Source organism: Sinohyriopsis cumingii, chromosome 8 (assembly GCF_028554795.1).
Source record: "Sinohyriopsis cumingii isolate HCF-2022 chromosome 8, ASM2855479v2, whole genome shotgun sequence".
Taxonomy (NCBI): domain Eukaryota; kingdom Metazoa; phylum Mollusca; class Bivalvia; order Unionida; family Unionidae; genus Sinohyriopsis; species Sinohyriopsis cumingii.
This window is the reverse complement of record NC_142968.1, coordinates 27,045,148-27,071,753: the sequence shown is the minus strand read 5'-3', so window position 1 is coordinate 27,071,753 and position 26,606 is coordinate 27,045,148. Positions and strand designations below refer to the sequence as shown.

At 35.1% G+C, this 26,606-nt stretch overlaps 1 protein-coding gene across 4 annotated transcripts in view; it reads left to right on the top strand.

The window, feature by feature from the left end:
• Window positions 1-738: 738 nt before the first annotated feature.
• The window catches only part of LOC149793183 (uncharacterized), a 61,342-nt gene continuing 35,474 nt past the window's right edge, over window positions 739-26,606 (top strand). The window contains exons 1-3 of one of the 4 annotated variants that reach the window (XM_089967132.1): window positions 739-813; window positions 20,518-20,564; window positions 24,373-24,675. In XM_089967132.1, the coding sequence (XP_089823258.1) occupies window positions 797-813; window positions 20,518-20,564; window positions 24,373-24,675 (367 nt within the window). In that variant the 5' untranslated portion in view covers window positions 739-796. Of the gene's footprint in view, window positions 814-7,856; window positions 7,896-19,895; window positions 20,104-20,517; window positions 20,565-22,486; window positions 22,629-24,372; window positions 24,676-26,606 lie in introns of those variants that run through there. The other 3 variants (XM_089967134.1, XM_089967131.1, XM_089967135.1) reach the window with 3 other exon arrangements.

Here is a 26,606-nt window from a genome sequence, read left to right as displayed (position 1 = left end):
TGATACGAATTAAACACAGCTCATAGTTAAAAAGTCATTCAATTCTTCAATGATATTTTACAGGTAAAGCACAAAGTATGTACACTGCATTGTGCAACAGCCCGGTGAGATTTTCGTACACATTAATATAAGATAAAGCTTAAAGTGCTTCTGCAAAGCGAGACAAAAAAACACTTGTTACTTGTACAAACGCGAACTGTATCATAGATTACTGAAAAATATAATAATTATATCTAATGCGCAACCCGATCGGAGGGTTGCATAGGGTGTATATAACATTGTCCAGGTAAAGCAACAAACCTAGCTATGATTGGTGCATTATCTACGGTTTGTTGTTGTTGTAGGGTTTAACGCCATTTTCAGCACACGACAGGCTATACAAGGCGGCCAGTATTAATGGTAGAGGAAGAACCCGGAATATCGTCAGAAAGAACCACAGACCCTCGAGAAGCTATTGGCAAGCTTTCTCACATACCCACATTGGCCGAATCCGAGACTCGAACATACGCAGACAGAGGTGAGATGGCAGTGATTCGTAACGGAGAGCGCTTTAGACTATTCGGCCACTCTACGAAATGATAACGCGTTTTCTTGTTGACTCTATCTAATCTTTCCACCTTAACAAACACATAGTGCACTATAATCGGTTAGGTAATTTGTATTTACAACGGAAGTCTGGCTGTTTGCCAAGATATATTACGTTGTTAATCATACCTACCACATGAATATAAAAATAGTTCAAGTAAACAAGCCACAAACTCGTGAAAAACATTCTGGACACAGGAATATTTCAAAGATGCCTGTACAACAACGGTAAGGAAACTGACACATAAAATGAAAGTATGAGAAAACGCACATGCAGAAGGTTAAAAATAAATTGATTGAAATGTTTAATGCTGTGATTTATCCGTAACCAGATACCTACATTTTGACATGTCATATTCAATCTTCAGGATATAGTTGTCAATTTGACATGTTTATTGAATCAATTTAATATTGCCTTAAGCATGATGTGAAATCAAACGTAAAATAAAGGTTTAAGCTGCTCGCAAGCTCTCTTTTAAAGATAAATGGTACCGACGATTTAATCGGGTGGCGGTGTTGTTGTTAGCCACTTCAACATTTACGTGCTGAAATGCAAAATACACTGTTTATCTTGTGGATTGTTATCAGTATTTTTAACACTTAATGTCTGAAATGGAACGATTTGGACAGACAAATGACTATTTTAAGAAGCAATTAGTTTATTTTTTCTTATTTACGGCAGTACATGTGTGAAACTCTCCATGAAATAGCAAAGACCACGCCATTTGCTTTTAAAATGTATGCTCCCATATTGGAGGATCAAGGAAAACCCACTAATCTAAAAAATCTTAAGAACAAAATTAGAAGGTTTCCTGTGAATGAGGTAAACGGTCATCGAGTTAGATGTCGTCAGATGGTAAATATAGGTAGTCTAAACTAGTATTTTGTATATATAATTTAGACAAATTCGAAGATTTATAACATATTCATACTCCATTTGTACGCAATAGAACTTAAGGGAGAGTTTATTTTTAGTAAATTTAAAGAAAACAAATAAATGTTATTCAAGAGAGAGAGAGAGAGAGAGAGACAGACAGACAGACAGAGAGAGTTAACATTATATGAAGGTTTGTGCATGAGTAACATTATTTCGTTTGTCAAATGCTGCGCCATTTGTGAAGTACAGTACGCTAAAAAATATCCACCAACCCAACCACCGAAAAGTGATATCCAAATAACATGCCCTGACATGTCTATATATTACTTCTCATAATTTTTATTCCGGGTCAAGGTAAAATTTAGACAATAAAAGTCAAATAACAATTTTAAAATAAAAACTTAATGAATGAATAAAACTGTAAATGAATTATACAGATAATGTTTTCTTTTCATACTTTTATGCTGTATATTTACTTTAAAAAAATAAAAACAACAACAAAAAATCCACAATTTTGAAATAACTGAAACGCATTCTCTATTTACACAGGAAAATAGGATTTTCTTGTCACTATGTACCAAACTTGCTTCTGAATCGAATCCAATCACCACTTTACCACTTTAGTTAGTTAATTATATTGATTAGGATACCCAATTTTGTTGAAGTAAATGTCATTTTATCCTATATGATGCCCGTACGGTTCATTTGGATTATTTGTGGTTTATCGTGTAACTCAAATCATGTTTACAGCATGATATTTATCACCGACTGCGATATCGAAACATGCATTTTGTCTTTAAAGTATATTCGTTGCCATTTGTGCGGAAATCAGTAGGTCCTATTCTACAACACGTGGGCTCGTATCGTTGCTTAGCATTTTATTTACCTACTTTTGTTTGCCTAGATCATATATGTACTTTATGGGGGGGGGGCGAGGCAATTTTCTCCCTTGTCGCATGATATATTTAAGAATCAACGCATCTATCTCAAGCAATACTTTACATAACGAATTTAGTATCGATCTTTATTCAGGAATTTGACTCTTTAAACCTAAGCAAACCGTGTATGTTTAATATACCAGCAAACGCACTGGATTATCTGATGCCCACCCACCCCCTCAACTGCAAAAGCAGGCTATAAACAGGCGTATTAGGTCATTTTCGGTCGACCAATGAGGGCAGCATTCCATTCAGTGACTTGTACCTGCATATTAAAGCTGATGAGAATAAGGGACATGATGACAGGTAACGTCGGAAAATGGTTTAGCATTTCATAATGGTGTGGTAAAAAGTCGAAATTTGTACATGCATAAAATGTCCAATCCCTGAGCTAATGATCGATACCAAATTTAGATTGAAATACTAATTGATACTTAAATAGGTCGCGCGAGAAGGGAGATAACACAGGTGCTTAACATCTGACATAGGACCCTCTCTATCATACTCCATTTATTATAGTTTTAGTATATGTATGATTCATGGGTGAATTCAGGGCCGTAGAGAGCGATCACGGGCCCTGGGGTACGAAATATCAAGTTTTTTTTCAAACAAATTGTTTCTTTTATAAAATGAAAAAGTGTTGTTGGCCCGGGCCCAGGGGATATACCCTCTGTTGCACACACACACACCCCCCGGTCGGACCTGGGTTGATTGTAAGCTACGAGACCCTGTACTTTCGGTTTTGTCGTGTTTACAGCACTGGCATTTAAGGGGGGGGGGGGCGGGTAACTAATGATTACACCCGACCCGATATATAAGTTATAGAGCGTATTATTTGTGTTTTTCCCCGAAAAATTACCAGTGGCTTACAAGCTGACGCCGGAAAAGGAATCAAGGGTGCTTGACGCGAGCTTGATGTTGAAAAAACAATAATTTGAAGGAAAGAACTCGAAGCGAGTGACAAAATAAGCTCAGACTACCATGATGACCCATTTCGAGATAGGAATATGTCTATCATACTATAAAAGAAACAAAAATGAACTCATATTCATCATATCTTTTCAGTTAAATTCACAGGAAGCATTCGCATGCACCGTCCACCAGTTTTAATATTAGTTTTGATCACTTTTTGTCGCTGTAGAGTTTATGAAGTAGTATTAAATTGTGCAGTCAGAAAGAGTGCGAGAAAAAGAACTGGCGCTGAGTTCCCGCTAAATATTTATGAGTATTTAACTTTAAAAAAAATAATTAAGTGATAGGGTACATATCGATTGTTTGTTCTTTATGTCAGTATTGATATATTGATATTCACAATAAGTGCCATGAATTGGATTCTTGTCATCAAAATAATTTAAATTTTACCCCATTTTCGCCTAAACTTTTCATGATGCTTGTAAACAAATATACCTACCAATGCCTCTACATATCACCGGCCATTTGTAAATATCAAGTCCGAGTCTAACCTTGAAAATACATTACACACCGAAAATTGTACCACGACTGTGTAATACATTTAGTATTATGAATAAAACAAATTTGTAATTTCTTTTTCTTTAGTTTAAATGTATACTTTTTCATGAAATGACGTTTCTGTGTGTTGTTGAACCCACTTTATGCCATATTGTTGCCATTGTTTACAATATTTTTGCATATCACGTGCGGTGAAGAATTACTATTCTTGCTAGCAGGAAGTACGTATTTCGTGGTTTTCCGCGGATATATTCTCTCACGTTGTAGCATTATTTTTGTAAAATGATCTCCAAAGTTTTCAAACGTAGTCGCAAGTAAGCGTATATATTCATTTATTTAGTTTTACTGGATTTTGAAAAGTGATATTTTCGTTTATTTCCACGGAGCATGTTGACTTGTTTACATACGCTAAATATAGAGTTGACCTTGAAAGCATGGACACATTCGAATGTAATGATCTCGGCCTTTCACATATGCGAGCGGAGAAAGTACTGTGGGTAATCACAGGAGCTCGTATCATTGTTTACATTTTTTTATTGTCATACATTGTCTTATTATATGTGTATATATGACTGATGGTTAAATTGTAAGCAACGATACGAGCCCCAGTGTAGGTAATGAGGTTTTCATTTCGAGAAAATCTAAATAGATCGTAAGCTCCCTCGTGCTTCGTCCGGAATTTCCCCAGTGGCTGCTACCTAGCGAGCGGCAGAATTTCTTTCTACCAAGCGCAGACTTAATGTTGAATTCTACAGGAGGTATAAGCGTCTGTGCTGGAACCTGTTTGGGTTTCCCAGGGCGTGTTAAAGAGTTCTCTGTGGTCAGCCACTGCGTGAGAAAATTGTCTATTTTACTACGAAGTCCTTATAAGGCAGTGTGCAAAGAAAAGGCAACTCTTTTGTTTATTATTTTATCGCGAATAAGAAATGTACAGCTATTCCACTATGCCTGGTCAAAGGTCAGAGAATAACGCTTTTCTTAATAAATGTGAACAGGTATACAATTAAGTTTTGACGACTACATATGTGTACTAAAACCCTTTCAGAATATGATTTCATCCATTTTTTGTTGTTGAATGTTTTGAGTCTGCAGCTGCATTTCATGCCATGTTCAAATCTTATAGTAAACAAATTCCCTGCTTCATTGGATAATCACAAACACCTCTTACAGTTAAGTTTAATGGGGCCTTTATTCTAATGAGAGTTTATTTGCCACAGAGAACATAGTGGGTCATAAATGGCCACCAAGTTAATGGCCATTGCTATCCCAGAACGATATATGTATATATATATATATATATATATATATATATATATATATATATATATATATATATATATATATATATATATATAATGCTTTATTTGCATTGATCATTCTTTCATTCTTTTCTTGGTATATATATATATATATATATATATATATATATATATATATATATATATATATAAAGAGAGAGAGAGAGAGAGAGAGAGATGAGTACTAGAACCTAAACCTGACAACACTTGCATTATTTGGCAGCCTCCTAATCTCAGAGAACGAAACTGAAGTAATTTTTAGCTCTCTGCTACTTACAGAAAGAAGCCTTTATATTGGGTTCTCGCGTTATAGATATTTTATTTTGTGATAATTTAATTGCTCGCAAGTTATTCAAACATTCCCATTAACCAAATTATATAATAATATGGTACATGAAATAACAAAACAGTACAATACTATAATTATTTAATTGCGTTATCTCAGTTAAACAATATATGACATTCAAAGAAATACAAATGAACATTTTCAGTACTTAGTTATGAAAATAATGAAAACATTTAGTAGGAAATATTCATTAGCTCTCATTCATGCAAATGTGATCATGTCTGATTTGATAATTTCTTACAGTAAAGTCTAAAAGGTTTACAAATGTACATGTTTTCGTGTCCAACTGCAGCTAATTATTTTGAATTTCAGTTATAGGACAAATATAAATTACACGCGTTTGTATGATTTAAGTTAATTACCCTTTTATTTCAAATAGAAATGTGCACTGTTCCACTTCAAGTTTTTGGTGCTGTTTGGGATGTAGAAATATGGGTGCCTCGGGGTTGTTCTTACACTGCTGGGGTACTGCCTCCGCGCATTTTTTCTAACGTAAGGAGAATAATTACGCCTCTGATGAGGAGGCATACAATAATCTTATGAATATCTCTGCTCACCCACCGTAAAGAAATGCTAACTAAGGTGATATGGACACATTTCACGCTACGAAAAATATGAAGAAAAAATCAAAGGCGAACAAACTTTCGATTCTCAATTTTCTCTTATTTGTTCTTTTCCTTTATGATTTCTTTATTACAAAGTAAATGTCCCTTTTGGAAACACTTTCCTTCTGTTTTCAACACCATATCTTCCATAGTCAAGGTTCCTATATGTTGACAAATCTCACTTTTGATAGGTTTACATATCTAGCGAAGATGTGAACACCCTTGGATTTGCTATGCCTACTAGCTTCCATTAGCATTTTTAGGATGAGATTCCAAAACAGTCCTCCAAAATGGAACATATAGTGCTTTTTCACTCTACAAGGAGGAAATCTTTCTGTTTATGTTACGGAGAGGACGAGTAGGCTGCTATGTGCGCAATGACTGGGAGTTATGTGTGTGTGATTTGGATTTTGAACGTACCTTTAACAAGTTTTCAGTCATATCGCTACGATGTCTGCAGTGTGACACTTTATAGTGATGTCTAGCACTGGAGCATCATGCCGCAGACGTAGGTTGACGTACCACCCAGTCACATTATCCTGACACCAGGCCGACCGGTCCTAACACTAACCTCTTAATGCAGAGCACCTAGCGAGGCAGCTGTTAGTACCATTTTTGTAAATCTTTGGCATGACTCGGCCGGGGATCGAACCCACGACCTCCCGCATTTGAGGCGGACGCTCTAACCACTAGGCCACCGGAGCGGTTGACTGGGAGTTAGTCACCTTATCTATCTGCAGCAAGTGCAGTGTTGAAAGGTTATTCTTTGTAATAGGATTAGGTCATATATACATGCCTCTGGTGTTATGTTCTGCATCTGCTAACAACGAATATATTTAGTTGAAATACCCATTGTGAAGTTGGAAATGTACATAATAATTAGCGTATGTACCCAAATCTGGATGTTTCATACTATGACATAATGTAACTTATCTGAAATCATCTATGTGAAGTACAGTAAGGGCTGATACGAATTAAACACAGCTCATAGTTAAAAAGTCATTCAATTCTTCAATGATATTTTACAGGTAAAGCACAAAGTATGTACACTGCATTGTGCAACAGCCCGGTGAGATTTTCGTACACATTAATATAAGATAAAGCTTAAAGTGCTTCTGCAAAGCGAGACAAAAAACATTTGTTACTTGTACAAACGCGAACTGTATCATAGATTACTGAAAAATATAATAATTATATCTAATGCGCAACCCGATCGGAGGGTTGCATAGGGTGTATATAACATTGTCCAGGTAAAGCAACAAACCTAGCTATGATTGGTGCATTATCTACGGTTTGTTGTTGTTGTAGGGTTTAACGCCATTTTCAGCACATGACAGGCTATACAAGGCGGCCAGTATTAATGGTAGAGGAAGAACCCGGAATATCGTCAGAAAGAACCACAGACCCTCGAGAAGCTATTGGCAAGCTTTCTCACATACCCACATTGGCCGAATCCGAGACTCGAACATACGCAGACAGAGGTGAGATGGCAGTGATTCGTAACGGAGAGCGCTTTAGACTACTCGGCCACTCTACGAAATGATAACGCGTTTTCTTGTTGACTCTATCTAATCTTTCCACCGTAACAAACACATAGTGCACTATAATCGGTTAGGTAATTTGTATTTCAACGGAAGTCTGGCTGTTTGCCAAGATATATTACGTTGTTAATCATACCTACCACATGAATATAAAAATATTTCAAGTAAACAAGCCACAAACTCGTGAAAAACATTCTGGACACAGGAATATTTCAAAGATGCCTCTACAACAACGGTAAGGAAACTGACACATAAAATGAAAGTATGAGAAAACGCACATGCAGAAGGTTAAAAATAAATTGATTGAAATGTTTAATGCTGTGATTTATCCGTAACCAGAGATCTACAATTTGACATGTCATATTCAATCTTCAGGATATAGTTGTCAATTTGACATGTTTATTGAATCAATTTAATATTGCCTTAAGCATGATGTGAAATCAAACGTAAAACAAATTTGCAAGCTGCTCGCAAGCTCTCTTTTAAAGATATATGGTACCGACGATTTAATCGGGTGGCGGCGTTGTTGTTAGCCACTTCAACATTTACGTGCTGAAATGCAAAATACACTGTTTATCTTGTGGATTGTTATCAGTATTTTTAACACTTAATGTCTGAAATGGAACGATTTGGACAGACAAATGACTATTTTAAGAAGCAATTAGTTTATTTTTTCTTATTTAGGGCGGTACATGTGTGAAACTCTCCATGAAAAAGCAAAGACCACGCAATTTGCTTTTAAAATGTATGCTCCCATATTGGAGGATCAAGGAAAACCCACTAATCTAAAAAATATTAAGAACAAAATTAGAAGGATTCCTGTGAATGAGGTAAACGGTCATCGAGTTAGAGGTCGTCAGATGGTAAATATAGGTAGACTAAACTAGTATTTTATATATATAATTTAGACAAATTCGAAGATTTATAACATATTCATACTCCATTTGTACGCAATAGAACTTAAGGGAGAGTTTATTTTTAGTAAATTTAAAGAAAACAAATAAATGTTATTCAAGAGAGAGAGAGAGAGAGAGAGAGAGAGAGAGAGAGAGAGAGACAAACAGAGAGAGTTAACATTATATGAAGATTTGTGCATGAGTAACATTATTTCGTTTGTCAAATGCTGCGCCATTTGTGAAGTACAGTACGTTAAAAAATATCCACCAACCCAACCTCCGAAAAGTGATATCCAAACAACATGCCCTGACATGTCTATATATTACTTCTCATAATTTTTATTCCGGGTCAAGATAAAATTAAAACAATAAAAGTCAAATAACAATTTAAAAAAAAAAAACTTAATGAATGAATAAAACTGTAAATGAATTATACAGATAATGTTTTCTTTTCATACTTTTATGCTGTATATTTACTTTAAAAAAATAAAAACAACAACAAAAATCCACAATTTTGAAATAAGTGAAACGTATTCTGTATTTACACAGGAAAATAGGATTTTCTTGTCACTATGTACCAAACTTGCTTCTGAATCGAATCCAATAACCACTTTACCACTTTAGTTAGTTAATTATATTGATTTCAATGACTTACGAGAGCGGTATGATTAGGATACTCAATTTTGTTGAAGTAAATGACATTTAATCATGTTTTAAACTATTTTATCCTATATGATGCCCATACGGTTCATTTGGATTATTTATGGTTTATCGTGTAATTCATAGCATGTTTACAACATGATATTTATCACTGACTGCGATATCGAAACATGCATTTTGTCTTTAAAGTATATTCGTTGCCATTTGTGCGGAAATCAGTAGGTCCTATTCTACAACACGTGGGCTCGTATCGTTGCTTAGCATTTTATTTACCTACTTTTGTTTGCCTAGATCATATATGTACTTTATGGGGGGGGGGGGGCGGGGCAATTTTCTCCCTTGTCGCATGATATATTTAAGAATGAACGCATCTATCTCAAGCAACACTTTACATAACGAATTTAGTATCGATCTTTATTCAGGCATTTGACTCTTTAAACCTAAGCAAACCGTGTATGTTTAATATACCAGCAAGCGCACTGGATTATCTGATGCCCACCCACCCCCTCAACTGCAAAAGCAGGCTATAAGCAGGCGTATTAGGTCATTTTCGGTCGACCAATGAGGGCAGCATTCCATTCAGTGACTTGTACCTGCATATTAAAGCTGATGAGAATAACGGACATGATGACAGGTAGCGTCGGAAAATGGTTTGGCATCTCATAATGGTGTGGTAATAAGTCAAAATTTGTACATGCATAAAATGTCCAATCCCTTAGCTAATGATCGATACCAAATTTAGCTTGAAATACTAGTTGATACTTAAATAGGTCGCGCGAGAAGGGAGATAACACAGGTGCTTAACGCGAGTTTGATGTTGAGAAAAAAAACCACAAAAACAAATCAATAATCTGAAGGAAAAAAAATCATACAGAGTGACAAAAATACCTTAGATTACCCTCATGACCCGCTCTGACATAGGACCCTCTCTATCATACTCCATTTATTATAGTTTTAGTATATGTATGATTCATGGATGAATTCAGGGCCGTAGAGAGCGATCACGGGCCCTGGGGTACGAAATACCAGGGCCTTTCCAAGTTCTTTTTCAAACAAATTGTTTCTTTTATAAAATGAAAAAGTGTTGTTGGCCCGGGCCAAGGAGATATACCCTCTGTTGCACACCCCCCCCCCTCCCGAATGTGACAAATTTAGTGGGTGGGAACGGTCATGTGATCAAGCGTCATAGTTGCAGACGTATGTTCAAGTGTCAGCTGATGAAATCATTAAGCATAGTTATATTCAAATGCTGCATTGGAAGATAATTTAGGTGTGATAAACATAGTTCAATGTGTGGCAAATTTATATCAAGTAAGAATCGCAAAGATTGTATAGGTATTTAATGATATGCAACGTCAATATTGATGACAGTATAGTTGCTACTATTTGACCGTCGATCACACTTGTCACATAACGTGCACAATTGCATTTAGATTTCGGGGTAAGTCACGATATATACATTTCTAATCAGATTGCGTTGCTTAAAATCACTCTTTCAGCATTAACATCTTTAATTTACGTGATAACAAAAACCACTCCCCCTTTCCTAAGTTTTTCATTTCTCTCTTAACCTGGCTGGTCTTAGTGGCGCCACTGTTGACTTTGCGACTGTCTTTGTCGATTGTGCCCTGTTTTCAAATGCTGTTTAGGACTTTGCAAAGGCCATGCCTATACACTCGTTGATGTTATCTTCCCATTTCTTCTTCTGTTTGCCTTTTTCTCTGACATGATCCTTTCCAGGTAGATGTTGAAGAGAGCAGAATAGAGAAGGCTGCACTGTCTGATTCCAACTGTGGTTCTGAACAAATCTCCTATGTTGGCAATGGCTAGAACTGCGCTAGCCGCCTTGTCATACAGGCTTTATTTGGTGCTGATTAGTTTTGCACTTATGTTGTATATCTACACGGTGGCCTACAAGTCAGCATGCCATATCTTGTCGAAAGCCTTTGTGAAGTAAATGAATTAGGAAATAAGATGCAAGTGAAAGACACTAATTAGCCGCGCAATGAACAGTTACAAGAGGCAGAGACAATAATTAATGATTATCATGGAATAAATCAAAGTGGGGAACTTCCACTTGCAGTAAAATAATCATTCGCATCAGAATATGATAATCAAACTTTATTAATCGTATCTTTAAATTATAAAGAATCCAATAATAGTCATCTGGTTGTCTGATACTAGCTCGTAATTTGTTCATATTCACACACTCTCACACACACACACACACACACACACACACACACACACACACTATAAGTTCACTAGACCTTTGACGCAATATAATTTCCTAGGAAAAACAAAATTCTTGAACTGAAAAATCGAAGTTAACATCTTGTTAACTTCTTAGGATGTTAACAAAAATCCGGTAGACATTACCTGCAATGATAAACAAATATTAAACAGACAATATAGTTGATTGGCAAATATATTGTGTACAATCAGTTGTATTTACATACAATTGGTGACAATGCGAATATAAATTATAAACGTAATCAAAGCATTACCAGAGTTCGATTGAAACAATAGTGTCAAATCAAGGAAATAATAAAAGTATTAATAATAATAATAATAATAATAATAATAATACAGTATGTATAATCTACATACGGCAATAAAGTATCAGTAAAGTTGTGTCGTGAAATTTTGTCATCAAAAACTGTTTTCATGTTCGGGAAATAGACCTGTGATGAAAATGACACATTTGACAACAAACAGGTTAAAACAATAGTCGAAAATCCAATTGGACTGGTGATATATATATATATATATATATATATATATATATATATATATATATATATATATATAGAGAGAGAGAGAGAGAGAGAGAGAGAGAGAGAGAGATGAGTACTAGAACCTAAACCTGACAACACTTGCATAATTTGGCAGCATCCTAATCTCAGAGAACGAAACTGAAGTAATTTTTAGCTCTCTGCTACTTACAGAAAGAAGCCTTTATATTGGGTTCTCGCGTTATAGATATTTTATTTTGTGATAATTTAATTGCTCGCAAGTTATTCAAACATTCCCATTAACCAAATTATATAATAATATGGTACATGAAATAACAAAACAGTACAATACTATAATTATTTAATTGCGTTATCTCAGTTAAACAATATATGACATTCAAAGAAATACAAATGAACATTTTCAGTACTTAGTTATGAAAATAATGAAAACATTTAGTAGGAAATATTCATTAGCTCTCATTCATGCAAATGTGATCATGTCTGATTTGATAATTTCTTACAGTAAAGTCTAAAAGGTTTACAAATGTACATGTTTTCGTGTCCAACTGCAGCTAATTATTTTGAATTTCAGTTATAGGACAAATATAAATTACACGCGTTTGTATGATTTAAGTTAATTACCCTTTTATTTCAAATAGAAATGTGCACTGTTCCACTTCAAGTTTTTGGTGCTGTTTGGGATGTAGAAATATGGGTGCCTCGGGGTTGTTCTTACACTGCTGGGGTACTGCCTCCGCGCATTTTTTCTAACGTAAGGAGAATAATTACGCCTCTGATGAGGAGGCATACAATAATCTTATGAATATCTCTGCTCACCCACCGTAAAGAAATGCTAACTAAGGTGATATGGACACATTTCACGCTACGAAAAATATGAAGAAAAAATCAAAGGCGAACAAACTTTCGATTCTCAATTTTCTCTTATTTGTTCTTTTCCTTTATGATTTCTTTATTACAAAGTAAATGTCCCTTTTGGAAACACTTTCCTTCTGTTTTCAACACCATATCTTCCATAGTCAAGGTTCCGATATGTTGACAAATCTCACTTTTGATAGGTTTACATATCTAGCGAAGATGTGAACACCCTTGGATTTGCTATGCCTACTAGCTTCCATTAGCATTTTTAGGATGAGATTCCAAAACAGTCCTCCAAAATGGAACATATAGTGCTTTTTCACTCTACAAGGAGGAAATCTTTCTGTTTATGTTACGGAGAGGACGAGTAGGCTGCTATGTGCGCAATGACTGGGAGTTATGTGTGTGTGATTTGGATTTTGAACGTACCTTTAACAAGTTTTCAGTCATATCGCTACGATGTCTGCAGTGTGACACTTTATAGTGATGTCTAGCACTGGAGCATCATGCCGCAGACGTAGGTTGACGTACCACCCAGTCACATTATCCTGACACCAGGCCGACCGGTCCTAACACTAACCTCTTAATGCAGAGCACCTAGCGAGGCAGCTGTTAGTACCATTTTTGTAAATCTTTGGCATGACTCGGCCGGGGATCGAACCCACGACCTCCCGCATTTGAGGCGGACGCTCTAACCACTAGGCCACCGGAGCGGTTGACTGGGAGTTAGTCACCTTATCTATCTGCAGCAAGTGCAGTGTTGAAAGGTTATTCGTTGTAATTTGATTAGGTCATATATACATGCCTCTGGTGTTATTTTCTGCTTCTGCTAAACGAATATATTTAGTTGAAATATCCATCGTGAAGTTGGAAATGTACATAATAATTAGCGTATCTACCCAAATCTGGATGTTTCATACTATGACATAATGTAACTTATCCAAACTCATCTATGTGAAGTACAGTAAGGGCTGATACGAATTAAACACAGCTCATAGTTAAAAAGTCATTCAATTCTTCAATGATATTTTACAGGTAAAGCACAAAGTATGTACATTGCATTGTGCAACAGCCCGGTGAGATTTTCGTACACATTAATATAAGATAAAGCTTAAAGTGCTTCTGCAAAGCGAGACAAGAAACACTTGTTACTTGTACAGTCGCGAACTATATCATAGATTACTGAAAAATATAATAATTATATCTAATGCGCAACCCGATCGGAGGGTTGCATAGGGTGTATATAACATTGTCCAGGTAAACAACAAACCTAGCTATGATTGGTGCATTATGTACGGTTTGTTGTTGTTGTAGGGTTTAACGCCATTTTCAGCACACGACAGGCTATACAAGGCGGCCAGTATTAATGGTAGAGGAAGAACCCGGAATATCGTCAGAAAGAACCACAGACCCTCGAGAAGCTATTGGCAAGCTTTCACACATACCCACATTGGCCGAATCCGAGACTCGAACATACGCAGACAGAGGTGAGATGGCAGTGATTCGTAACGGAGAGCGCTTTAGACTACTCGGCCACTATACGAAATGATAACGCGTTTTCTTATTGACTCTATCTCATCTTTCCACCGTAACAAAAACATAGTGCACTATAATCGGTTAGGTAATCTGTATTTAAAGGCACGTTTGGCTGTTTGCCAAGATACATGTATATTACGTTGTTAATCATACCTACCAAGTGAATTGAAATTATTTCAAGTAAACAAGCCACAAACTCGTGGAAAACATTCTGGACACAGGAATATTTCAAAGATGCCTCTAAAACAACGGTAAGGAAACTGACACATAAAATGAAAGTATGAGAAAACGCACATGCAAAAGGTTAAAACTAAATTCATTGAAATGTTTAATGTTGTGATTTATCCGTAACCGGAGATCTACAATTTGACATGTCATATTCAATCTTCAGGATATAGTTGTCAATTTGACATGTTTATTGAATCAATGTAATATTGCCTTAAGCATGATGTGAAATCAAACGTAAAATAAATTTGTAAGCTGCTCGCAAGCTCTCTTTTAAAGATATATGGTACCGACGATTTAATCGGGTGGCGGCGTTGTTGTTAGCCACTTCAACATTTACGTGCTGAAATGCAAAATACACTGTTTATCTTGTGGATTGTTATCAGTATTTTTAACACTTAATGTCTGAAATGGAATGATTTGGACAGACAAATGATTATTTTAAGAAGCAATTAGTTTATTTTTCTTATTTACGGCTGTACATGTGTGAAACTCTCCATGAAAAAGCAAAGACCAAGCAATTTGCTTTTAAAATGTATGCTTCCATATTGGAGGATCAAGGGAAACCCACTAATCTAAAAAATCTTAAGAACAAAATTAGAAGAATTCCTGTGAATGAGGTAAACGGTCATCGAGTTAGAGGTCGTCAGATGGTAAATATAGGTAGTCTAAACTAGTATTTTATATATATAATTTAGACAAATTCGAAGATTTATAACATATTCATACTCCATTTGTACGCAATAGAACTTAAGGGAGAGTTTATTTTTTGTAAATTTAAACAAAACAACTAAATTTTATTCAAGAGAGAGAGAGAGAGACAGAGAGAGAGAGTTAACATTATATGAAGATTTGTGCATGAGTAACATCATTTCGTTTGTCAAATGCTGCGCCATTTGTGAAGTACAGTACGTTAAAAATTATCCACCAACCCAACCACCGAAAAGTGATATCCAAATAACATGCCCTGACATGTCTATATATTACTTCTCATAATTTTTATTCCGGGTCAAGGTAAAATTTAAACAATAAAAGTCAAATAACAATTTTAAAAAAAAATAAATAATGAATGAATAAAACTGTAAATGAATTGTACAGATGATGTTTTCTTTTCATACTTTTATGCTGTATATTTACTTAAAAAAATAAAAACAACAACAAAACATCCACAATTTTGAAATAAGTGAAACGTATTCTGTATTTACACAGGAAAATAGGATTTTCTTGTCACTATGTACCAAACTTGCTTCTGAATCGAATCCAATAACCACTTTACCACTTTAGTTAGATAATTATATTGATCTCAATGACTTACGAGAGCGGTATGATTGGGATACCCAATTTTGTTGAAGTAAATGACATTTTATCCTATATGATGCCGGCACGGTTCATTTGGATTATTTATGGTTTATCGTGTAACTCAAATCATGTTTACAACATGATATTTATCACTGGCTGCGATATCGAAACATGCATTTTGTCTTTAAAGTATATTCGTTGCCATTTGTGCGGAAATCAGTAGGTCCTATTCTACAACACGCGGGCTCGTATCGTTGCTTAGCATTTTATTTACATACTTTTGTTTGCCTAGATCATACATGTACTTTATGGGGTGGTGGTGGCAATTTTCTCCCTTGTCGCATGATATATTTAAGAATCAACGCATCTATCTCAAGCAACACTTTACATAACGAATTTAGTATCGATCTTTATTCAGGTATTTGACTCTTTAAACCTAAGCAAACCGTGTATGTTTAATATGCCAGCAAACGCACTGGATTATCTGATGCCAACCCACCCCCTCAACTGCAAAAGCAGGCTATAAGCAGGCGTATTAGGTCATTTTCGGTCGACCAATGAGGGCAGCATTCCATTCAGTGACTTGTACCTGCATATTAAAGCTGATGAGAATAAGTGACGTGATGACAGGTAGCGTCGGAAAATGGTTTGACATTTCATAATGGCGTGGTAATAAGTCAAAATTTGATACCAAATTTAGCTTGAAATCCTAGTTGATACTTAAATAGGTCGCGCGAGAAGGGAGATAACACAGGTGCTTAACGCGAGTTTGATGTTGAGAAAAAAACCCACAAAAACAAATCAATAATCTGAAGGACAAAAATCATACAGAGTGACAAAAATACCTTAGATTACCCTCATGACCAGTTCTGACATAGGACCCTCTCTATCATACTCCATTTATTATAGTTTTAGTATATGTATCATTCATAGACGAATTCAGGGCCGTAGAGAGCGATCACGGGCCCTGGGGTACGAAATACCAGGGCCTTTCCAAGTTCTTTTTCAAACAAATTGTTTCTTTTATAAAATGAAAAAGTGTTGTTGGCCCGGGCCCAGGGGATATACCCTCGGTTGCACACCCCCCCCCCCCGGTCGGACCTGGGTTAATTGTAAGCTACGATACGAGACCCTACACTTTCGGTTTGTTGTGTTTACAGCACTTACATTTAAGGGCGGGGGGGGGGCGGGTAACTAATGATTACACCCGACCCGATATATAAGTTAGAGAGCGTATTATCTGTGTTTTGTCCCCGAAAAAAGTACTAGTGGCTTACAAGATGACGCCGGAAAAGGAATCACGGGTGCTTGACGCGAGCTTGATGTTGAAAAAACAATAATTTGAAGGAAAGAACTCGAAGCGAGTGACAAAATAAGCTCAGACTACCATGATGACCCATTTCGAGATAGGAATATGTCTATCATACTATAAAAGAAACAAAAATGAACTCATATTCATCATATCTTTTCAGTTAAATTCACAGGAAGCATTCGCATGCACCGTCCACCAGTTTTAATATTAGTTTTGATCACTTTTTGTCACTGTAGAATTTATGAAGTAACATTAAATTGTGCAGTCAGAAAGAGAGCGAGAAAAAGAACTGGCACTGAGTTCCCGCTAAATATTTATGATTATTTAACTTTAAAAAAAATAATTAATTGATAGGGTACGTATCGATTGTTTGTTCTTTATGTCAGTATTGATATATTGATATTCACAATAAGTGCCATGAATTGGATTCTTTTCATCAAAATAATTTAAATTTTACCCCATTTTCGCCTATACTTTTCATGATGCTTGTAAACAAATATACCTACCAATGCCTCTAGATATCACCGGCCATTTGTAAATATTAGGTCCGAATCTAGCCTTGAAAATACATTAAACACCAAAAGTTGTACCACGATTGTTTAATACATTTAGTATTATGAATAAAACAAATTTGTAATTTCTGTTTCTTTAGTTTAAATATATAATTTGTCATGAAATGACGTTTTTGTGTGTTGTTGAACCTACTTTATGCCATATTGTTGCCATTGTTTACAATATTTTTGCATATCACGTGCGGTGAAGAGTTACTCTTTTTGCTTGCATGGGGGACTTATTGAAAAAGTACGTACGTAATTCGTGGTTTTCCGCAGATATTCTCTCACGTTGTAGCATTATTTTTGTAAAATGATCTCCAAAGTTTTCAAAAGTAGTCGCAAGTAAGCGTATATGTTCGTTTATTTAGTTTAACTGGATTTTGAAAAGTGATATTTTCGTTTATTTCCTCCGAGCATGTTGACTTGTTTATATACGCTAAATATAGAGTTGACCTTTAAACTATGGACACATTCGAATGTAGTGATTTCGGCCTTTCACATATGTAAGCGGAGAAAGTAATGTGGGTAATCACAGGAGCTCGTATCATTGCTTACATTTTTTATTGTCGTACATGTATTAATAATCTTATTATATGTGTATATATGACTGATGGTTAAATTGTAAGCAACGATACGAGCCCCAGTGTAGGTAATGAGGTTTTCATTTCGAGAAAATCTAAATAGATCGTAAGCTCCCTCGTGCTTCGTCCGGAATTTCCCCAGTGGCTGCTACCTAGCGAGCGGCAGAATTTCTTCATGCCAAGCACAGACTTAATGTTGAATTCTACAGGAGGTATAAGCGTCTGTGCTGGAACCTGTTCGGGTTTCCCAGGGCGTGTTAAAGAGTTCTCTGGTGTCAGCCAGTGCGTGAGAAAATCGTCTACTTTACTACGAAGTCCTTATAAGGCAGTGTGCAAAGAAAAGGCAACTCTTTTGTTTATTATTTTGTCGCGAATAAGAAATGTACAGCTATTCCACTATGTCTCATTTGCAGTAAAGAATAACGCTTTTCTTAATAAATGTGGATATATATACAATTAAGTTTTGACGACTACATATGTGTACTAAAACCCTTTCAGAATATGTTTTTATCCATTTTTTTGTTGAATGTTTTAAATAAACATCTTCAGCTTAAATATTCACTTGATCAATTAAATTGTAATCAGACAGTATTTATCATGATCATATAAGGTCACGTCAAGTGTTTCTTGCAAACCTTATTCAGATAATGATGCTTATTACAGTTGATGGGAAATCATCATCATCATCATCATCATGATCATCATCATCAGTGCAAGTTTGAGTATGGAGCCACTGAGTGTTTCTCAAGGTTCAATTTCTAAGTTATTTCTTATTCTGTTAAGCTGTTGAGTGTTTCTCAAGGCTTTGTATGAAATTAATTAAATGCTAGCACGAGTTGCAAAGTTTATTCCTAAACAATAGTTTTCATATAAATTCTGAGCATAAAAGCTTTGATATTGGTAAATGTTTATGTCAACTTGTACAATGATAAACTGTTAAATTGTATGTCCAAATGCACACTACCAACACTGTGATATAAAATCAATGAGTTATTATTGAGAAGTGATGCACCTGAGATTTGTCTTAAATTTTTACTGCCATATGATGTTGTGACTGTTAATAAACAAGATGAAACTTAAATTTGAGTCTGCAGATGCATTTCATGCCAAATTCAATTCTTATTGTTAAAATTCCCTGCTTCACTGGATAATCAAAAACACTTCTTTCAGTTAAGATCAAAGTTTAATGGGGCCTTTATTCTAATGAGAGTTTATTGGCCACAGAGAGCATAGTGGGTCATTAAATGGCCACAAGTTAATGGCCATCGCTATCCCAGAACAATATATATATATATATATATATATATATATATATATATATATATATATATATATATATATATATATATATATATATATTAAGAAAAGAATGAAAGAATGATCAGTGCAAATAAAGCAAGCATTTCTAAGTTTTATATATTTATTTCTATAAATATTATTTCAACAGTAAATATTCCTACTACTGACAGTTTAAATGTCAGTGTGCCATCTTTGTCATGTGTTTGTGTATCGTTGCCTTGTCTTTGCACATCTTTCTGTGTCACCCATCTTTGTGTGTCTTTTTGGTGTTTAATAGGACCGATCACCCGACAATGGACTGGTCAAAATGAAGCACTGAACATAATTTCTGGTCTGAGGTCAGAGTGCAAACATGATGATGAGAAGCTCCAGACATGTGAATTAGACCTCCCCCCCCCCATGTCCATACAACTGACAACAAATAAAATGCTAAATACACAAGATTTCATATACAATTCAGTTGTCTCTTGGTAACTACAGACATTTTTATGGTTTTAATTTCCAGAGTGTAAACATAGCATACAATTTCATAATTGGAATGATTTGAACCACTGTTGTGTTGTATTAAATCACATTAAATTAAACAGGAAAAAGATTAATTTATATTTTATTTCTGACTTTAACATATTCTATTTTTATCTCCTCATTTCATCTTAAATATAAAAATATACCCGTAAAACTGAAATATTTATATATGAATTAAATATCTAATTTCTGTATCATGACTATTTCATTCTGATAGTCATGTATCAAAATAATGCATCAAACAACACAAACAAAACATATGCAAGTTTTGCAAGGAAGACAATAATATTTGATGACATTGAGTACTACTGAGTTCAGAAATATTTTTCATTAATGCATTTATATCTTTTACATTTTAGGTCAACGTTGATATGCTGCTTAATTTTCCTGAGAATGGTGACTTCAGGTATGTTATAGTGATATTGTAATGTTTATATTCTCTTGTTTTTTTTTTGGGGGGGGATGTTTACTGGCTTCATTACAAAATGACTGCTAAATAAAAGTTAAGGAGACAAAACTTAATTACTCTACATGTATTTCCTTTTGAAGAATTTGTTGAAATATGCCACTGATTATCAGGAGATAAAATTAACAATGTACATACTTAGTATTGTACTGCCTGTGATTCCTTGTATTTTTTAATATGAGCAACATAAGGCTGAGCATATTGCGTTGTGATTTTGATTGTATATCGTATTTTGCATGTTCTGTTGCTGAATTACTACATGATTGTTAGAAAGGAAAAATGGAACTTAATTCTTGAATTCCCTTTGAAGATATTTTGTAACATGACACTGGTTCTTAGGGCAAAAATTGAACAGTAATGATGCATAAGAGATAGCATATATAATTATGATGTCCGTCTTTTACCAAGTTTGCTTCTGGACAGTAACTTTAGTTGTCCACCATATACTGTTAAAATCTTTGTACTTGGAATAAGGGAGAATCCTAATGGTTTTGCAGTCCAAAGGTCAGGGTCACTGTGACTGAAAGAAGGAAAAGGGATTCAGCCTGATAGCTCAAGTTTTTCACCACACACAGTTACTGAACTGTATGCATGGTTTGCACTTGGGGTAAGGAAGAATACTATTGATAATGTGGTCAAAGGTCAGGGTCAAATGATGAAAGAAGAAAATGGTTTCTTCATAATAACTTGAGTTGTTAACCATCTGCAGCTACCAGACTTTGTGAACACTCTACACCTGGGATAAGGATGAACTATATCAATTTTCGGGTCAAAAGGTTTGTGGATTAGAAGATCATTGAAATAAGGAAATGGTTTTAATAGCAGAAGTAAATTACCTGCTACTGTTGCATTGCTTTCTCTGGAACTCATAGTCCCCCATCCTAGCTAAATTATTCCCTCTTCCAATTGGTGTTAGAGGACCAGAATTGAAAACAGCAACATTGCAATCAACCTATCTCCTGCATCATAGCTAGCATAAGGAAATCCCCCCTTATCCTTTTCTCATTGGATAATGAAAGGCATTGAACAAGTGCTGTATTGATCATTGAAATTTACCTTCATTTTTCAGTTAAAGCATAGTCTTCTCTTTTATTACCGGTTTGTTTAGGCTGATTGTTAGTCTCCTCATTCTTAATTGCTAAATTTGAGTGTTAGTTGTGTTAATGAGAACTCATGCCTAGGGTAATTATTGGAACTTGTGCTATTCTGTTTCACTCCAGTCAGGCGTGAATGTGATTTTGTTATTGAGACTTGTTTTGATGTACATGTATAGCATTCTTTTTTGCTGCTTTTATTTCAGTATCACTGACTTTCATATGAATGATCATTAGGAAAGAAAATTGTGAACTGCAGCAAAAAGAAGGACATGGATTCCTGAGGATTCTAATTATGTAGTATTGAAGAAAAATATTTTTAAAAGTCATTGTGCAAAATTTTATTTGCCATCATGTATCATACATTATCTTTGTTAAAACTCGTAAATGTTTATAATTATCTGAACTATCATGCTTTTTTAGTGCCAGAAAGCCAAAGAGGCATCAATGTAGATAAATTGCTCTCTCTCTCTCTCTCACTTTCACTCAGCCTCTTTAGAACATGCTTACAGGGGTCATAAACAGTAAACCATGCTCATTTTGTCAAGACTACATCCACTCAGCAGTGATCATTGATTGCAACTTCATGTGAAAGCACAATGCGCAGAGCAATTTTCTGGTAGAAGCCACATTACCTTCTTCAGAATGTGTGGAGATGGTGTAAGCTTTTTTTCTTCTTAATCTTCTCCACTCTATCTCAACCCCTATCGCATTTTTAGTTCTGGATTTTTAGTTTCTGAATAATTCTCTTTCATAGTATTATGCCACTAGGTGTGGGAAAGTGGGGGCACAAGAAGGCCCCATGGGTTACTCACATCACTGGCTCAGCATGCACAAGGTGTGCACATAGGAAAGTGTGGGCACAAGAAGGCCCCATGGATACTCACTTCACTGGCTCAGCATGCACAAGGTTTGTACATAGGGACAGTTGTCTAGTTTGTTTTTTCATATCAGAATTTTGTGGCCATCAGCCTATTTTCTTGCTGGTAAATGCAATGGTATTTGGTATTGTATTTCTTTAGTTAAAATCTAGTTGTGTGGGTTAAACTAAATTTAATTTTGGAATATCAAGTTGCTGCTATTGCTGTGATTCTTTCCACCCACCCCACTTTGATGTCCTGTCCTCTGGGTCGAAGTCAGCAGAGGATGATATTCTGTATGGTGGCTGTGATGCAGGGTCAGACTGGCATCTTGTTCATTTCAATTCAGGATTTCTAATAATTATTGTAGGAGGAATAATTTTGCTTGGATGGGTCACTATGAGTCCCAGAAAATGAAAGCAATGCAGGGGTAGCAGGTAAGTATTACATATTTAAAATTTTCCCCACTACCACTACAGCCAATAGAAGCCACCTGTGAGTAAAGGTAAAATTGGCCTTTGTGAACAGGTGACCATTGTACACCAGTTCATCTTTTAAAACTGGCTATTTAGCAAATACCTTGCACCAAATATCAGTATAGTCATTATTATTATTATTATTATTATTATTATTATTATTAAAATTGTTTTATGCATTATACACGTACAACAAATTCATAAAATATGTGTATAATATCTCTCCCAATGTATGTTGCATACAAGATTACTATATCTTGGTCTCTTTAATCCATCCCATAAATTTAATCATCATGAACTCAAAATTACATGTAAATTTGCTTACACTTTTAAGACAATATCTTGATTAGCCACTTGTTCAGCTTGCCAAGATCACATGACATTTGGTTCAAGTGAGAAGCCTGTGATGAATAGGAGCTTTTATCTTAAGAGATTGATTTAATTTGCAGGAAAATATATGATGATGTTTCACCGGCATTAAAGGTCCATATCTGCTGTAATGACCCAGCTACTTTTTCTGCCATCCAGCAAGTGAATAGCTTTAATCCTCTACCCATATGATAAAACTGCTTTGCTTTTGAATGTGACATAGTAACATCTTTGAGTTCCATAACAAGAGTAAAGTGGGCCTGAATAACATGGTGCAGTTCTGACCTTAAATATGGCCACTATGGCAACCAGCTTGAAAATGTTCTTGTCACTGCTCCTCCTAAATTGAAAGTAAATTTTGACATGGGATTTCTGCAGAAGACTTCGTATGGTGTCTGCTGGTGCTCGAATGAAAATGATGCTGATCTGACATTCAGTGTGATACATCCAACTAGACATGGTGGCCATTTTGAAAATCTGATCGCTACTCCTCCAGAATTGATGGGTATACAATTTTCACCAACAGACTTGTGATGTCTAGTTGGGTGTAAAGAAAAAGTGTGGTCTAGGAGCATATTGAAAATCATTTTCGCTAATTTTCTTAAATGAATGATTTTATTGGAATGGAGTTTTCACCAAAAATCTTTTAATGGTGTAAAGTTTGTCCTAAATGAAAATGGTGCCAATCTTACATGCAACGTAGCTTCTACTGACAATGGTTTCAACACTGCTGTTAAAAAGAAGAAATAGCCATCTTGAATTTCTGAAATTCTTTTCAAACAGTAGAGCCTTAGTCCCTTCGAGGGTCTTTTGTTTCTTAATACGGTGTTTTCCATCTGGGCAAAATGCCATTATTCATTTAAATTCTTGAACATTTGTCTTAGTTTAAATAAATATACAAATATGAAAATGAATTATTGTAATTGAACAAATGTCTTTTTTTTTGTAGAAAATACAAAATACATTCAAAGCTGGAATCCAGTTCATTTGATTTCATACTCCGATATAAGTAACTGCACAGAGGTAGCCATGTATATCAATGGTGAGACGAATCATACATTAGTTGGCCTATGGAAATTGGAAATTTGTACCAGAGAAGAAGAGAACATAAATCCTAAATTTCAGGGAAGGATTTACATGGATATATATAGAAATATCTGGATTTTGAAAGCAGTTGGAAGTGATACTGCAAAGTTTCACATTAAATGTGACAATCAGAATATTACACTTGAAGTGGAATTAAATCTATCAAGTAAGTTTTATGAATTCATGTATCATTCTTTTCATCCAGCCATATACAATACATATTTATACATTCATTGCTACATTAATTAATACAGACATTCATTTTGTGTATTATTTTGAACTCAGGGGTGGGTGGTGGGTGGTGGACTCTCTTCTTTTATTTTATCAGCTAGTATAACAAAGGAAATAGGAGTATATCTTAGAACAAATCTTAAAACATATTTTTCACACCTTGCAGCAAGATAATAACTTTTGTTAACAGATGTCAATTGCCTGCCTGAGCTTCAGTACTATGATTGCTTTTGACACTGGTTGTCTGAAGCAATTCATTGTTAGTTTTGAACCTTTTCTTTTCAACCAACCATGTGTCGTTTGTACATCCACCTTCTGTCAGTTAAGTATTTACTAATGAAATTGGCACCTGCAGTCTGTGCAGTACCGTCATACAGTACTGTATAGTGATGCATTTTAGTGAATGTAACCCATCCAATGTTTTGTACCTTAATCTCTGTAGTGCAGCAATTATTTATGATGTTAATATCATTGTGGTGCAAAGAAAAGACGTGTTTTGCAGATTAAAATTTATTATCAAGAATAAACCTTATATACAAAACCTGTAGTGACATATAAGTGACCTACAGTATTCACTTATAAAGGCTTACATACATGCGCAAGTCCCAGATAACACACATCAACATACATACATGCAGTTTTAGTCTAATTTTGATACCTAAGGTGTGTCAATGTTGAAATTCTTCTTTCATCCTTTTTTAAATCTTGAAACATTTTAAATAAAAGATGTGTAAATTCTCTTCATATTGATATAGCTCTGGTTAAAATCAGTAAATCTGTTTGGGAGCTATGACATTTTATATTTAAAAAATCCATTGTAGAACCTTTATTTGGATTTGATTTATATTTTGCAGTACACCTGTAAAGCAAAATATGACATAGTCCATAAAATTAGTTCACTTATTATTTCCTTGATAAAAGCAAAATAAATTTCTCTGAATCACCTCTGTATTATTGAACAAAACAATCCGTAACACAAATGGTTTATACCACAAGTGACTTACATGTCACATATAAGTGGAATGTTGGGGATGCATGAATCAATATTTGTGTCACTTACACTGTACTGATACTTATGCAGATTGATGCAAAGTTCAAGTAACTTATAAGTGACTTATAAGTCCCCTAGAAGTGAAGCATACTTGACTTATAAGTCAGAATAGGATTTTTTCTGTAAGGGTAGTTCCTTGATCAAACTGTATGGTTGGCTTGAACTTAGGGTAACACAGAAACCATTAGATTTGGGGATCTGGAGATCATAGATTATGGTCATGGTGAGTTGTCGTATAAGAAAGTAGTGGTTTCTGCACAGTTACTTTAAATCAAGACTACATACCTTGGTGTAAAGTCTTGGTCTTTGAGACCCATTGGTTAATAATCTACAAAGTCATCTGTGACTTACAGGTTTGTTGATAGAGGAATATTAAACATGGGGGTCAAATGAGTTTATGGTAGAACCTGCATTCATTCTCCATTTTCCACTCATCTATTAATTCTTTTTTGTAAACAATCTTAAGCTTAATTTTTATCTGATTTTGATCAGACTTGGCATGCAAAATTATATTAAGATCTCGGATGGGTCTGATTATGAGTGATATCCATATTAATGAGGTGATCAAACATCTGATTACTTGAGCCTTGGAGCAGTCAAGATATCATGTTCTAATCAGACTTGAAAATTAAACGTATCATCCATATCTCAAGTTAGTTAAGTTATGAGCTACATGTACACATATTTTTGAGGTGGTCTTGCATTAGTCCAATAAATCATCCCCAAAACCTATGCAAATAATGACGGATGGTTTGTGTCTGATCTCATTTATTCATTAAGTTGTGAAATTTGTGGGTAATACTTACCCAATCATA